At 43.4% G+C, this 14,233-nt stretch overlaps 1 protein-coding gene across 1 annotated transcript in view; it reads right to left on the bottom strand.

Moving 5' to 3' along the window:
- Positions 1 to 2,709: 2,709 nt before the first annotated feature.
- LOC129385555 (uncharacterized) overlaps positions 2,710 to 14,233 on the bottom strand; it is a 59,723-nt gene continuing 48,199 nt past the window's right edge. Inside the window, exon 3 of the mRNA XM_072286994.1 lies at positions 2,710 to 3,378. Coding sequence (XP_072143095.1) covers positions 3,068 to 3,378 — 311 coding nt within the window. The 3' untranslated portion in view covers positions 2,710 to 3,067. The remainder of the gene's footprint in view (positions 3,379 to 14,233) is intronic.

Below are 14,233 nucleotides of genomic sequence, written 5' to 3'. Positions count from 1 at the left end.
TGCATATATCTTGGTTTGTCCTATGCCAAATTTTTTTCTCACTGATTTCAGGCTACGTCTATATTTTACGGTTTCTTCAGTCTTTCTTACGTTATGGTGTCCAATATTACTTATTTTCGCCTTACTGATCAGTTTTGAGAGTTTCACGAATTCTATCTGATCTGTTGAGTTGGACACTTTCCTTCTTTGTCATTTCTTTGTTAGATACATTGTTACTTGGAACAGCTTGCCTACTGGTTGCTTTGGTGCCTTGCCTCCCACTTCGATTGCTGCCTCTGAAGCCAGCCTACTTAGGGTTGCATTCATTACCTCTATGTCATTATCAGCTCTCTCTTCTAACGCTGCATATTTGTTGGTAAGTACCAGCCTCAATTTGTCTGCTTTTAACCTTACTGCTTCTAGGTTGACCTGTATTTTCCTGACCAATTTTGCTCATTCTCTCTCAAAAATCAGGTGAATCCTAGCCCTCACTCAACTATGATAGCTGCACTTTTACCCTACCTATCAATTCTACATCGTGCACTATGCTGGGGTCTGCAGAAAGTATGAAATCAATTTCATTTTTTGTTTCAAGATTAGGGCATTTCCTGGTCCAATTTCTGTTGCAACGCTTTCTGAAAAAGGTTTTAATTATTCGAAGCTTATTCCTTTCTGCGAATTCTACCAGGATCTACCAGTTCTATCACTTCCCAATTGGCTGTTCCCTAGCCTGCTTTTCCTCATTTTTGCATTTAGGTCGCCCCCTTACTACAGTATACTGAGGTTGCCTTTTTTCATCGCTAATCCAACATCATAAAACAGATCTACTAAAACAGATCATCACCGTGACTGCATGTTGGGGTGTAGGCTCGTGCTACTTTTATACTATACGTCTTATACTATTGCGACTACTGCTACCCTCTCATTTATGGAGTAGAATTCGTCAATGTTGCCCACTTTGTCCTTATGGCTTACGAATCCTACCCCGTATGGCTTCTTACCTGGGAGACCTCTATAGCAGAGGACACGGCCGTTATTCAGCAATGTATAAGCCTAACTAGTTCTTCTAGTATCACTAATGCCGATGATATCCCAAACAATGTCTGATAGTTGCTCAAAGAGTGCTGCTAAGCTAGCCTCACTCGACAGAGTTCGGCTGTTAAAGGTTGACAGTGTCAGTTTCCATTGGCGGTCTGTTGGGACCCAGATATTGTTGGCACCCTCTGCTGCGTTACAGGTCTGACCACCGCCTTGGTCAGGTGCGGCGCAGCTGCTGGAGACCGAGGGCCATCGTTTAACTATAGGAATAATGTGGGAGGCAATGGCTGAATATTGCATCCCGCAGGCGCATTCCTGTTCTGGTGAGGGAGTGTCTTTGTTCAAGCTTAGTGGGCCTTCCTAATTTGATTGTACCTGCGTTATTACAGCCCCACTCGCTCTCGGCATCTTTTGCCTTTGTCAGGCGTTGCTCTAAGCATGCAGATGTTTTGCAATGGAGGAGGTGAAATTCGCGCTCACCATTGTGAGGTAGAAAAATAACTTATAGAAGGATTCGAAGTTCAGACTATGGCAACCGACCATTCGACATAGCTCAGTCAGATAATCCGGCAGGTGGCGAGGCTACCTTATCGCCTAAAGGTACAGCCCAGGGGGCCCTACATGCCTAAAAACCTTGCGTTATCCACAATAGATGTGTTTCGCTATGGGTAACTCATTATAGAGCGATTTCTAAATGGTTCTGGCCTTGCAGTTCTGCAATTTGACGTGCGCAGGTGGCCGTTACCTCGGCTATGCAAACTATATACGCGTTCCGACGACCTCGGACAGAACTTAAAACGAGAAGTGGTCAAAATAATAGGGCAAGTGGTCCCTTGTCTCACCCAAAAGGCGACTGAGGACGGTATATGTCTATCTTGGGCTGCGTGAAAAGGCCGAGTCGTCGAGAGTGGATATGCTGCATTTTTCTATATACATATGTATGTGTACACGAAAAGCTTTCGCTCCCGAACGAATCGGAAGACTTCGTCGCCATGTTCTCCGCCACAGAGGGTCCATACCACTCTTGGCGTTTAAAATAATAATAACATAACAATAATACGTTTGCCTGGCCGAATTCAGGGCCGCCTGCGCACGTCACATTCCGGAACTACAAGATCAGAACCGTTTAGAAATCGTTCTATATTGAGAGACCCACCGCGATCAGCAAAATATATTAGTCGCGGATAAATGAAAGTCTTTAGGCATGTAAGATTGACGAAATGGGCTGCAGAAACTTCCGAAGCGCGCTGCCGATATGTTCCTACTGCGAGGCCCCCCTTGATGTGATCGAAGCGAGCGCATCGTGCACGTCTTCAGAATACCTTAGCAAAACATTTCATTTCTAATTTTTGCAAGACGTTTCTAAGACGTAGACAAAAGTCTTCTGTAGCCGTTTTGAATACCTGTACACGTTTTAGGTCATTTTGGCTGGTAACAAATATCTACAGAATGTTTTGCATTCAGTGGCTTGAAAGGCTGTGCTTCGAGCTGAACATTTGGACTTGATCTTTGTCTCATTGGATTTGTGCAGTACCTTTGCACTCAAGTATTAAGTGTAAAACTTACGAAGTTCTCCTGAGCAACAAATGACGTATACTCTTGAGGTACACAGGAAATTGTTATTCTGCTTTATATCGCACATGTATAAGAGCTATTCATGATTATTGTTTATTTAAATTAAATGTTATAGAATATGTAAATTATTTTCAAAAATTACAAAACATATCGAAACAGCTACCCAGATGAATGTGCAACTAATACAACGCCATGTACACTTGATAAAAAGCACTTACTCGCTGGTTTATATTGTGGTTTTCTTTTCGCTCTGCGCTGCTCGCGTCATTAGGTAAAGTTTTAGAAGTGCATATGTTTGCTAGGTGTTTCTTTTATGCATTACATTGTTCCGTTCTTGCCTTCTTTGAGGTTTGTAGGCATACTGACAAGAGTTAAATAACGAAAGATAATATCTGTTAACAGCTGGCATTCCTCATGAAGGAAGAATAGCAGAGACAATAATGCTAAACACGCACTGTTTTCATTACCGACGTCATCAGAGTTTCATAATGCCTTTGGGCTTGAAGTTCTTCGGTGGCACGGGTAAAGGCTTGATGATCATTGCCGGCTTTACATTTTTTCTAGCGCTTGGGCAGCCTTCTGAGTGGCTGTCGAGCTCGTCGTTGAGAGGTCGTGACTTGGCAGCCTTCGTGGGTCCCTTGCAGCGGCACTTATCTGCCATTTTGGAGGCCTCACCACCGCTCGAGTAGACGTCGCGCAGTATAGAAGAAAGCTCGTCTTCCACACTGTCGCCAAGGGTACTGCCCCCTGATGTATCTTCTAGCTTGTCTTCCGAATTGTTCGATCCTGCATATCCCAGGAAGCCGAACGTATTCTTTAAAAAAACGCCTTAAAATTTTAAAATATAGGGTTCTCTAAAAAGTACAAGCAGTAACAACAATTATAGTTTTTCAGAGGCAGCAATACCCACACGACTGAAGGCAGTCGTGGAAACACTATACTAGTGCACAGACCCTGAAATACATTCACGGCTATTTTGGCATGAAATTAAGGAATGATTGTGCGATGCAGGTAGCTTAAAAGGCCACTTCATAGGCGCGCATAGATGGAAGATCAATGCGTGACAATACTTCCGACATAACGTTTATAAAGTGAGAAATATATGTATAATAACAGTATAATGAGAGTGACCAGGAAAAATTTCGGCATCTTCTGGCAACGCATTTTTCAAAGTCTACATAACCTAAGGTGTTATTTTTTCTTGAGTTTCCCGTTATTATTGTGCTACTACCCTTTAAATACTGTTTTATTATAGCCAAAGATTGTCCCCATGGCTGTCTATCTCTATTGTTTATATCTTTGCGAAAGTTTCTTGTTCACTGACCTTTCGCTTTCGGAGCATTCAGTTTGTGTTTTGTACAATTTTTAACACCACATTACTGCATGTTAGCGCATTTCTTACACTTTATGTTTTGTATATGTATTTACATATATATTCTAATTATTGTATAATCTTTTAGTGTACTCTCCTTCCTTACACAATGCCTGTAGTGCCCTGTAAGGTATCTTTAAATAAACAAAAATAAATAAATAAATAAACAAATAAATAATGAAATTATTTCATCACTGCAACCGAATGCATGAAATAATTGTGCTAAAACAAAAGACAGTTGTTAACATTGCCTCATAGCTCTCGCATAAGCTCGTTGTGTCATACATATGAAGGCATAGCTAACTTCATCCATGTAAAGATGGACTGCATTGTGTTTTCAAAGAACCAAGGAATGAACTTGGCTAGTTTAAATAACTTTTACGGAGCCACAGCGGCCCATAAAAGATGCCAAGACGTCACAATCACGCCGGCGCTAGGTATCCGGCAAAAAATAGGAAAACTAGTACCTTGAACCCATTTTTATACTAGGATAATGAACGTATTCCAGGAAAATTATAAAAGCCGTTCTTAAATACGTCATTAGTCTAAACTTATTAAATGCTTCTCTTTTGTGTGCTTTTAGAGTTCATCCAGGACATGATACACGAACGTTCTTACAATCCATCTCGCGCGAAAATTGAACCCACATGCTCTTGCTCGACCGTTCAACCACATAGCCACTGAGCCAGCATGGTTGATTCCGGCTTAAGTACAATAGAAACTTGAATTTGTGTAAACTCAAGTGGTAAAAATGCCCCGGTAGGAGTGACTAGTTGCAGAAAATGAAAGTGCAGCGCTGGGACACCCTCAATGTCTTAAACGTTCACCTCAAGTTCGCGTCATATCAAATGCGCTGGGATCATTACATACATAAGCCGACACCCACCTACACACACGCATGCATAAAGACACACCCACACCATACAAGCGGAAAGCGTTTCTTTGAGTGGAGACCTTACTTATGCCCTTGCCGGAGCAAACACAAGCCAGAATGCACAAGATGAAGTACATATAATTCTTAAAGAACCTTATTGCAGCGCTACAAAACCGTGTCATAGTAAAGTCGTAATAAAAACAGATGTGAAACGCTTCTTTAACAAAATCTAGAACTTATATTGATATCTTCGAATTAACGCAATACCATTTACACAGTCATTGATGTACGATACACAAAATGTGTTGGTAACAGAATGCCTTAAACATTGACTAGAATTTTCAGGAACACAAAAATGGTATTTGGAAAGTCCGCCCCAAAACTAGCACACAATGACTCCCAAAATGACAGTGCTGTTGAAGAATACTTCGACAACCATAAATAACTGTCTCGGCCGCCACATAAAGTGCAATGGGAAAAGAGAGAGTGCTATTAGAGCTCTGGGATAAGCGCATTGTCTTTCAGCGATTGGTCATCCAAGACTATTTGACAGGTTTCGAGATACAGTGTGTCTGTACCATGTTAATGAGGCCCAATTTGAATAAACTGAAAGATATCAATCTGCGCATAATCATATGCACTATGATTTTCTATTACAAAAACTACAAAAAGCTTCAAAGAGCAATTATAGTAGAGTACCTAAAGAAATGGAAGCGCTACCGTTGAAGGAATGTTTATTTGCTGCAAGAAAGAACGAATTATACATGAATTCAAAGGAAGTGCTCATATATGAGCACAATGACTAGAAAAGTAGCCACGGTGTTGTAACGCAGCATTGGGGCATGGAGTGACTATGTAGAACGAAGACAATTTGGAGAGCAGAGCTGTGGCTGGATAGGACAGCCATCACGTGTATTCGGCGTTGCTGCAGTTTGTAAATACCCTTTAAATACACGTATGCTTCACTAATATTGATAACAAATTCTTCATTTGTGGATTTACAGGGTAGAAATATGGGCCTGCAGATGCCAACAAATACATCGCGTGGCAGTGTCCAGCAGCAATGTTCGAGTCCACTGTCGGCTCCCATCACAAAAATTACTTGACTAGGGAACAGGCAGGACGAAAAGAAAACACATCAAGAATACGAAAAGGTAAGTCGGAAAAACAAAGACTTTACAAAACCAAGACTTCATGTCTTTCGGACTGCCTAAACAGAAAACACTATTTGGGAGGTCATCGAGAACACTTAGCACATAAAAAAATATACGTTCTCTCCTTTGGCATGTAGATATTTTCTATTATCATTATATAGGCTTATGTTACAAAGACAACGCTGTCAGTACCACGCTTTGTTTCCATGCAGATGACGCGCGCTTCTCTGGCGTCATACTGTAGCCATTGTCGCCGCACAGTCCATGTTTCTAGGCACTAGGCTTTTCACGCCTTCGTTCCCGCAACGACAAGAGCGCCCCTTCGTCGCGGGGAAATCGTGCCACCAGTGTCAGCGGCGACACCATCTAGGGGAGCGTGACATTGAGCCTTACTCGTAGCCACTCGCCATTGCCCCTTACAGGAGCACTGGTACACGTCACTCATGCTGGTACCGTGGACTGGCCTCAGCAGCTGGCGCCACGAACGAGCGTAGACCTCCCCACGTCAGACCACCCCCCCTCGGAATCGGAGATGAGATCGCCCACGCGGCGGCGGATGCCGTGGTTGCCGATAACTCTGAGCCCATGCAGGGCATTTCTGCCCCGCACCTCTGCACTCCCCGCCTCTAGCTTTCCCTGTCGCCTTCTTCTCCACTCTCCTTCTCGCAGACTATTCCATTTACCTCTGCACTCCGCGTTCGCTTCTCATCTTTCACTTGTGCTTGCTCGCCCGGTTGCGCATTTACATTCGCTCGCCTGTGCAGCCGGTCGACTGCAGCGCCGCCCCCGCGGCGCCAACGGGAACTATGAATCTAGGTAACTTTTCGCCCTAGGGGAGCCTAGGTCCCTAGTTGTCGTGCAAAAAACGCGCCTAGCTCCTGAAACGCCCTAGTCCCCATGCGCGCGCGCTCGGGGCCCATAGAAGTATGCGCTAGCGCAGGGTGCCAACTCGCCGGAGCGACAGCATAAAGTTAGTCTTTATTCTATGGCGACAGGGTGCACGCAAGCAGCGCGACCACGAACGAAGCGATACAAGGTGGAACAGCGCGTTTTACGGCAATCGAAGCTGTGTGTGTGTGACGCGCGTGGTGTGTGCAAAGAGCAATTGAGTTGCGTGTGTGACGAAGGTGGAACATCGCGTTTTGGCGTTTGGTGTGCGCAGAGCAATCGAGTTGCGTATGTGACGCGTTTGTTCGCGCAAACAGCGCGACCACGAACGAAGCGATACAAGGTGGAACAGCGCGTGTTGCACAATCGAGTTGTGTGTACGCGTGTGTGTGACGCGTTTGTTATGCGCAAAGAGCACGACGACGATCGTCTTCTAACTGCGCCAGAGCAAACCGATTGTTGAGTACTACATACGTATTGCGCGGGAGTTAAAACTAGAGAAACACGGGATTGCGACGCGACCAGCCGCAGTGTACCGGACTGTACGTACGTACGTACGTACGTTTTTAATGTGGCCAATCTTAAAAGGACGATGGCATTTCTGCACCGGCGGAGAAGTGGGAAATCGTGATTAAATTTGGCCGATCATTGTGAAAAGCAAAGGCTTACCCTTAATTAGGGGTTATCCCCTACCTTCTACTGAAACTGCAGCCTCTAGTAGGCTTCATGCACTTTTGTAGTCATGACACCATACGACGATACCCTCTGACGTGGGGCCCAGACTACTGGAGAGCTGGTTGATCAAGCTTGCTCAATAAACTTGACCTTTTGTTCTTTCATTATGCTACAGTGCTAGAGCGTAGTTTCTTGCTATTAGTAAACTGGCAAAACAACAAAGCATTGCTACTTTACTCCTCAGTGTTGTGGTTCTTCAGTCAATGACACTAGAGGGGAAATGAATCGAGATCCAAGCCAAGTGGCAAATTGTGTTTAGTCAGTCTTAAACACCCTTAACTCAATGTTTTAAATGCCTGTGTGGTTGATACCTTGTCTAGTGGAACTTCTTGCCATCCCCAAAATGTGCATAGCACCAGAGGTATAGTTTGACAGCTGTAAGCAGTGCAATTAAGGGAGTGCAGTACCTGTATTGCAGCTTTACACCAGCTAAGATATTGAAGCTTGGGAGTATGTTCATATTTCTCATCTATAGTGTGGCAGGATCTTGTAATCCGCCCTCAAGTTCTGCTGGAGCACAAGCTACTGTTGCTCTTTTGTGCAGCTAGTGTCAGCAGACAAGCTTGCAGTATTGCTAGGTAGAAAAGCACTTAGGCTTCACGACCATCCAAGTCATAAATGAATAAGTGCATGGCTAGAAGTTGTAAATTGCAAGAAACAGTTCAAATGCCATTGAGCATAGTTGCGCTATTGCAATGTATCCTTCGGAACATTGTACAAGCCATGGTAGTTCCCACATTGTGTTGAAGTGCCACACCAGTGACATATGATAATGATGCCAGCGTGATCCAGTGTGGCTGTACTTTGTTCTATAAAAACTTTTCATGTGTTTTAGATTATATTTAGTGCAGTATGTGAAAGGTTATGCGCAGATTACAGTTGACCTTACAGCCATTTTTTCTATACAGTCCTTCACTTTCCATCAACTTCGGCAAATCATTGAAGCCCCAAAATAACACATTTAATATTGGTATTCAGATTGAACAGTTTCAGTTTTATGTGTATGTTTCAGAGAACTGGACCAAACATCAAGAATGAAAATTTAGCTACCTATTGATGCTGTAGCTTTAGGCTCTGCAGGAACCATTTATCTGCAGCACCCAACTTATCCCGTATTTGATGGATCATGACAGATGTGTGAAGAAGCACGAGTGTTATGCAGAACAGTTTTCAAGAGGTAATGAACCTCTGCCATGTACATAAATAACTGGAAGCCTTCTCCTAAGGAAATGTTCGTGCTCTGCACTGTAACATCGACAAGTCCCTCCCTAAGATAAGGTGATAAAGAGAGCTGGTTTTATGAATCTTGTATTTCCACAATTTTAACATGGTATAAGTGAAGCCCAAGGCATAAATGGGACTGTGTGCTGTTCTGTATGCGTGCTGCGCTTATTTTTCAGATCAATAGTAGCCAATCAATAGCCAATTTATTGAAGATGCAAACTGGATCATATCCTAGGGCCAACTCACTGTCAATGAAAACTGCTGTACTGGCTTCCTGCACTGTTTATTGATCATGGACTTCTTTTTGAGGTGCGATTGAAGTCCCTCAAAATCTTACTTAAACTATGAATTGCAACTGGGAAGGAAGGAAGGAAAACTTTATTTGGTCCTGCAAGTAGTGATAATTAATCACTAAGCGGGCCGCTCCCACGTCGGGACCGGAAGGCCAAGCCTCACGGCCTTCCAACTGGGAGAACGTGTCCGTTCATTAGGACCACACTTTTTGTATTTAGCTCTCATCATTGTAAACAGCTTCATAATGAGAGGAATCTCAGACGAAATGCTTATTTTTTCCTGGCTTCCTTCTTCTGCCTTCTTTGTAAGCACAAACTATGGCCATGTAAACTAGGTAATCTTGCATTTATCCTGCCTACAAGTGCCTCTTTTGACATTCATGCCTGTATTGCCTTTTCAGTGCCTAAAGATTCCCTTTTTCCTTCGTTTCTTATGACTCCATTTTGTTAAACAAGAACCACTGAACAGTAATGAATCTCAACAGTAATGACGAAAGCATTGTGCGGAAATATGCAAGGTGATCAGCAAATGTAAAATGAGTCATACACCCGATTGTAGCTAACTGTTACAGAGAAACCCATGCAGGTTTCTCGGAAATTCTTCACAAACCTACCACATGCTTCAGACTGCTCCTGTGATTCAGATGTCTGCGATAAAACGTAAAAGTAGGTTCTCACGGGCACATCTATTCTCTAGTTCATGAAGTCTTCATTCCAGAGAGCCTCACCATGCCGTAACACTAACCCCCGTATTCAGAAATGCATCTTAACTTCAAGCCCATGCTTGACTCGATTTAAATGACGCCTGTCATGAACACACCATAAGCAACGCAATGAGCATCTTGGGCACGTTCACACCATTCGTCATTTATATCAAGTCAAGCATGAGCTTCAAGATGTATTGCTGAATACGGCGGTAAGACTTGATAAGGGTTGCTATTATTTGTCCAATGTTTCAGTTTTCTCAAGAATATCTAGCTTTTTTCTAAATGCTACCAATTCTTGCTTCATTCTCCTTTTCACCACATGTGCTTCATGGCAATCTCTTTCATCTTTCCATCTCTTCTCCTTTCCCATGCTGTTGGCCAACGTGCAGGTGTTGTCTACGCGCTAGACAGTTACGATGTGGTCAGCAGGCTTTGCATTTCTCTGTCAACCAATTTCTCTCTTTGCTTTTGTGATCAAGTCCGCCTGACCCTTAGCTTACTGTATACAATGAAAACAAAGCCTTTTCTTTCATGAAATGGGCAAGCACTTGCATCTCTTGCAAAGGATCTTCCAGTAAAGTTTCTCGTTCCTGCAATCACACTGAACATGCACGTCCATCATAATTTTTATGTATCTAAAATGCACCGCCAGAAAGAGTAACAAAATGCAGCTACATTTTCAGATAACACTTGTGGCTAAGAAAGCAAACCAAGACCAATTATGGGTGGTCTCCATTTTTTTTTCAACATGCAAGGAGCATTGTGCACACACCTCTCGAGCATAAATGGAGCACGTATGAGCCATGATGCCTCAATGGCTCCCATGTCTGATCACCCAAAAGAAGGCAGGCCAAACGTAAAATTTGTTTTTTGGAAATTCCGTTTATTATAGCTAAAACTTTATCTTGAAAACACAAAAAGTAGTCTTCATTTCAAGACCGTGCAACCTCTGGCTGTATTTTGCAGAGCATGAAAACATGAAAATATACTAAATTGAAATGGCAACAGCAAAGAAACACTGGCTTCCATCTTCTGCAATGCAGAAGAGAGTGACACTGTACACAGTAATCCAAAGTCTGGACCCAACTTGGTCGTAGCATACATGCTCTGTGCTGATGTAACTTTAATTAGAACTGAAGTGTGGCATCCACTACTCGCCGGTGTCGTCAAAGGCCATTTCATGTTGCCACACATTCTTTATCCGCTACCTGAAACGATTACATTACACCATGAAGATGACAAAGCTCACATGCATTAGAGGAAAATTGGTTGGCTATCTTGTCTCCCATACAACTCCGCCAAATACCTGCAATTAGTGTAAGTATGTTAGTTCCTTGCACTGTTTCCCATAACATCTTTGTTGAAGGTACTGGGTAACAATATCTCAATCACTTCACAAACTGCGGATATTATTGCTAATTTTTAAAGCGAACAGCTTTATTTGCCTCTCGACAGCACATGGCATAATTTGTTTAATGTAAAAGGTTGAAGCAATTCATCGGCATGAGCTTCACAATGTGCCTTGCAAAGATTCCTCATTAGCAAATATACTGTTTCGAGAGTTTTCATTTCAGTTTGCTGACACAATGACAAGAGACAGGAGGGAAGCTATGAAGCTGCTTGTCTCTCCACAGCAAAAGCCAGCACCTATAGACCCTGCTAAAGATGTACCTCTCAAAATCTGGCTACTCCTTGACCAATCTGTGCTAAAATGTTAAATATGTGAGTCAGAAGCGATGTCAATCAGGCTGCTGCCACTTAAAGGGCAAAGCTCCTTGAAACAGCAAAGCTCAAAAAAGAAGGAAAGAAGAGCACGTGTGAATGTTTCATGCTTTATCATGTAGAATAAAGATTTCACCAACGCCAGGAATGCCACGCATCAGTGCCAGCGGGTACATCGTCTTGAGAATGGCTCCTTGATTTGGATTACATATTTAAACTAACAATTCTGCTGTATTGATTTATAGGTTGTATTTAGGAAATCAGCAGCAATTCTGCGCGTACAGTTTGAGAAATACGCCAAAAATGATGCATGGTTCTTTCACATCAGAATTTGAAGGATGAATTCTAGGAAGCGTTACAAAGGCAGAAACAGTGTTCGAAGGTGTCAGAATGAGGGCCATGAAATGGGGTCCTTGACTAATCAAACAGTGCCGCTGCTGCAGACATTTTAAGCATGAAATGCTTTCAGCTCCTGTTGTCAGCCACCTTCAATGAACCAAAAGCCAGAGTCATTATCCTGTCACTCAAACCAGCTCATCCGGGCGAACAGTCAAGACTGCAATACATATGCTAGTTACTTCCCAAACATGTTACAAAAAATATTGCTTCTGAGTTCTAAATATTTTCTCACAATATCACTCAAGCTGTAACTTCTAGTACGCTGAAGTTTTATTTGTCACTTCTAATAGCGACGTTCAGAGGCAGATACAAGGCACTGTACACTTGATTATCATTTTTTGGCACTGAGACACAGTTGCTTGTGCTCTTTTCAATGCCAGCAGTCCGCGAGGTCCACGGCGCATCTGGTGGACCGAGACGAGACTTGCAATGGGGTTCTGTCTTTGACAGGAAACTTGCTTCCATATGGACCAGTGTACAGTTGCGTGGTGCGGTGGGGTGGGGTGTGCCGTTGCGAATGTACGCTACACCCATTCTAAGATTGTGGCTAGTGTCATCTACAATTAATCTGCTTTGTTGGCAGCCATTTCATGCTTACATACACTCTCGATTACAGGAGAGCCAGTATTTTTTAGTGTCACCAGAACAGCCTGAAAATTGTCATACAAAATTCTCCAAAGAGCGCAAGCGCTTCCGAGCTTTTTTAGTCTGTACATTCCAGCTATCTGAAATGAATCCAAGAAAGTAGTGGATGTTAAGGATATGATCATAGAGCTATGGCATATTACTTCGAGGTAGATGAAGCGGTACACGCAGGTGTCTTGTGTATTCTATTTCAGTGATAACATCATAGTGAACTGTTGGATAGTGTTCAGGAGAGATGCCGCGCTAGTGCAGCCAGCATCAAGTGCAATCAAAATGTGGCTTTGCGGTTGTTCAAAGCAGATATTACATTCGCCCTACAGCAGAAAGGAAACGAAGCAACACCTTCAAGAAGGCAGTCCTCAAACAGCGAAAAAAAAAAACAGGTTGGAGGACACTTAAGCTGCGCCTTTAAGAGTGGAACACGATAGCATTAAAAGATCCCTGGCTGCTTCTCACGCTTCCGGGCAGCTGCAGCTTATGCTTGTGTAATGTTTTCCTGGAAATGCTGGTGGCAAACGCTATGCACGAAGGCGAGCTTTCTGGGGCGTGCCATTCCTAAGACAGACCTGAAATGGCAGCTGGAAAAGGGGTTTGTGTTTGAGTTTCTGCACAACAGAATTATGTTTTCTCGCATATTCAAATCACATTCCAACGCTATCATGTCTCGAGGTTGTGTGCAAGTCTTACTTTATGAATTTTTCACACATTCTACTTTGAGAATTTTAATTTGTTCAGTAACGCCTATATGCCACGTGGAGGGCCTGCATGAATCGGGATGCATGGTTTGGGATTAATTTTCTCATGAAAAAGGTCGCCAACACCACTGCTGGATTTTCAGCGACATGAGGCCCTGAACGCTACGGCTGTTAATATTGTGAATCAGTTCCAGGCCAACAGCACATGTGCCATGCACAAAAAAAAATCAAAGTAGATGCACTTGCACACTTCCCAAACATTTTTTTACAAGAAAGGCAGAGGAAAAACCTATGCTGCTAAGACATCAGATGAGTAATATGTAAAACATGCAATATAAAGTCTAATTGTACACCCGACAAGGACTATATGGTAACGTAGATTGGAGACGGAGTCTTGCAGAATATACGCTTTTCTTTAATGGCGGGTCAGAACAAGAGCGTGCAGCTTACGCACTTCATCGTCTTTAGTGGCACCGACCTTTGCGCGCACCGTCCTGCGGTGCAGGAGCCCCACATTTTTGTGTCAATTGCCTCCCATGAGAAAAGCGACCGTCTCGGTCGAGTCAAAAAGTTATTTCAGCGACATAAGAAATGGAGCTCCTCAGGTGCATCTCGGCATTCACGTATGCGCATAGCATGGTTTCATGCGCACTACTTGAACAACTTCAGCGAGAGGACGACGACAGAGTGAACAGGGGTCAGAATTGTAGGGGACCACTTCGTAGGTCATGTCACTGAGGCGGCGTGTAACCTTGTAGGGACCAAAATACTGGCGGATCGACTTTTTTGAGAGTCCACGGCGGCGGACAGGCGTCCAGACCCACACGCAGCCACCGGTATTGTAATGGATGTCGCGTCGACCCTAGTTGTGTCGAAGGGTGTCAGGGCTATTATCAGCCAGTGGTAGCATGGCGTCAAGTGTTGACCTGACGT

Source organism: Dermacentor andersoni, chromosome 3 (genome assembly GCF_023375885.2).
Source record: "Dermacentor andersoni chromosome 3, qqDerAnde1_hic_scaffold, whole genome shotgun sequence".
NCBI classification, from domain to species: domain Eukaryota; kingdom Metazoa; phylum Arthropoda; class Arachnida; order Ixodida; family Ixodidae; genus Dermacentor; species Dermacentor andersoni.
This window is presented reverse-complemented; position numbering and strand designations above follow the sequence as displayed.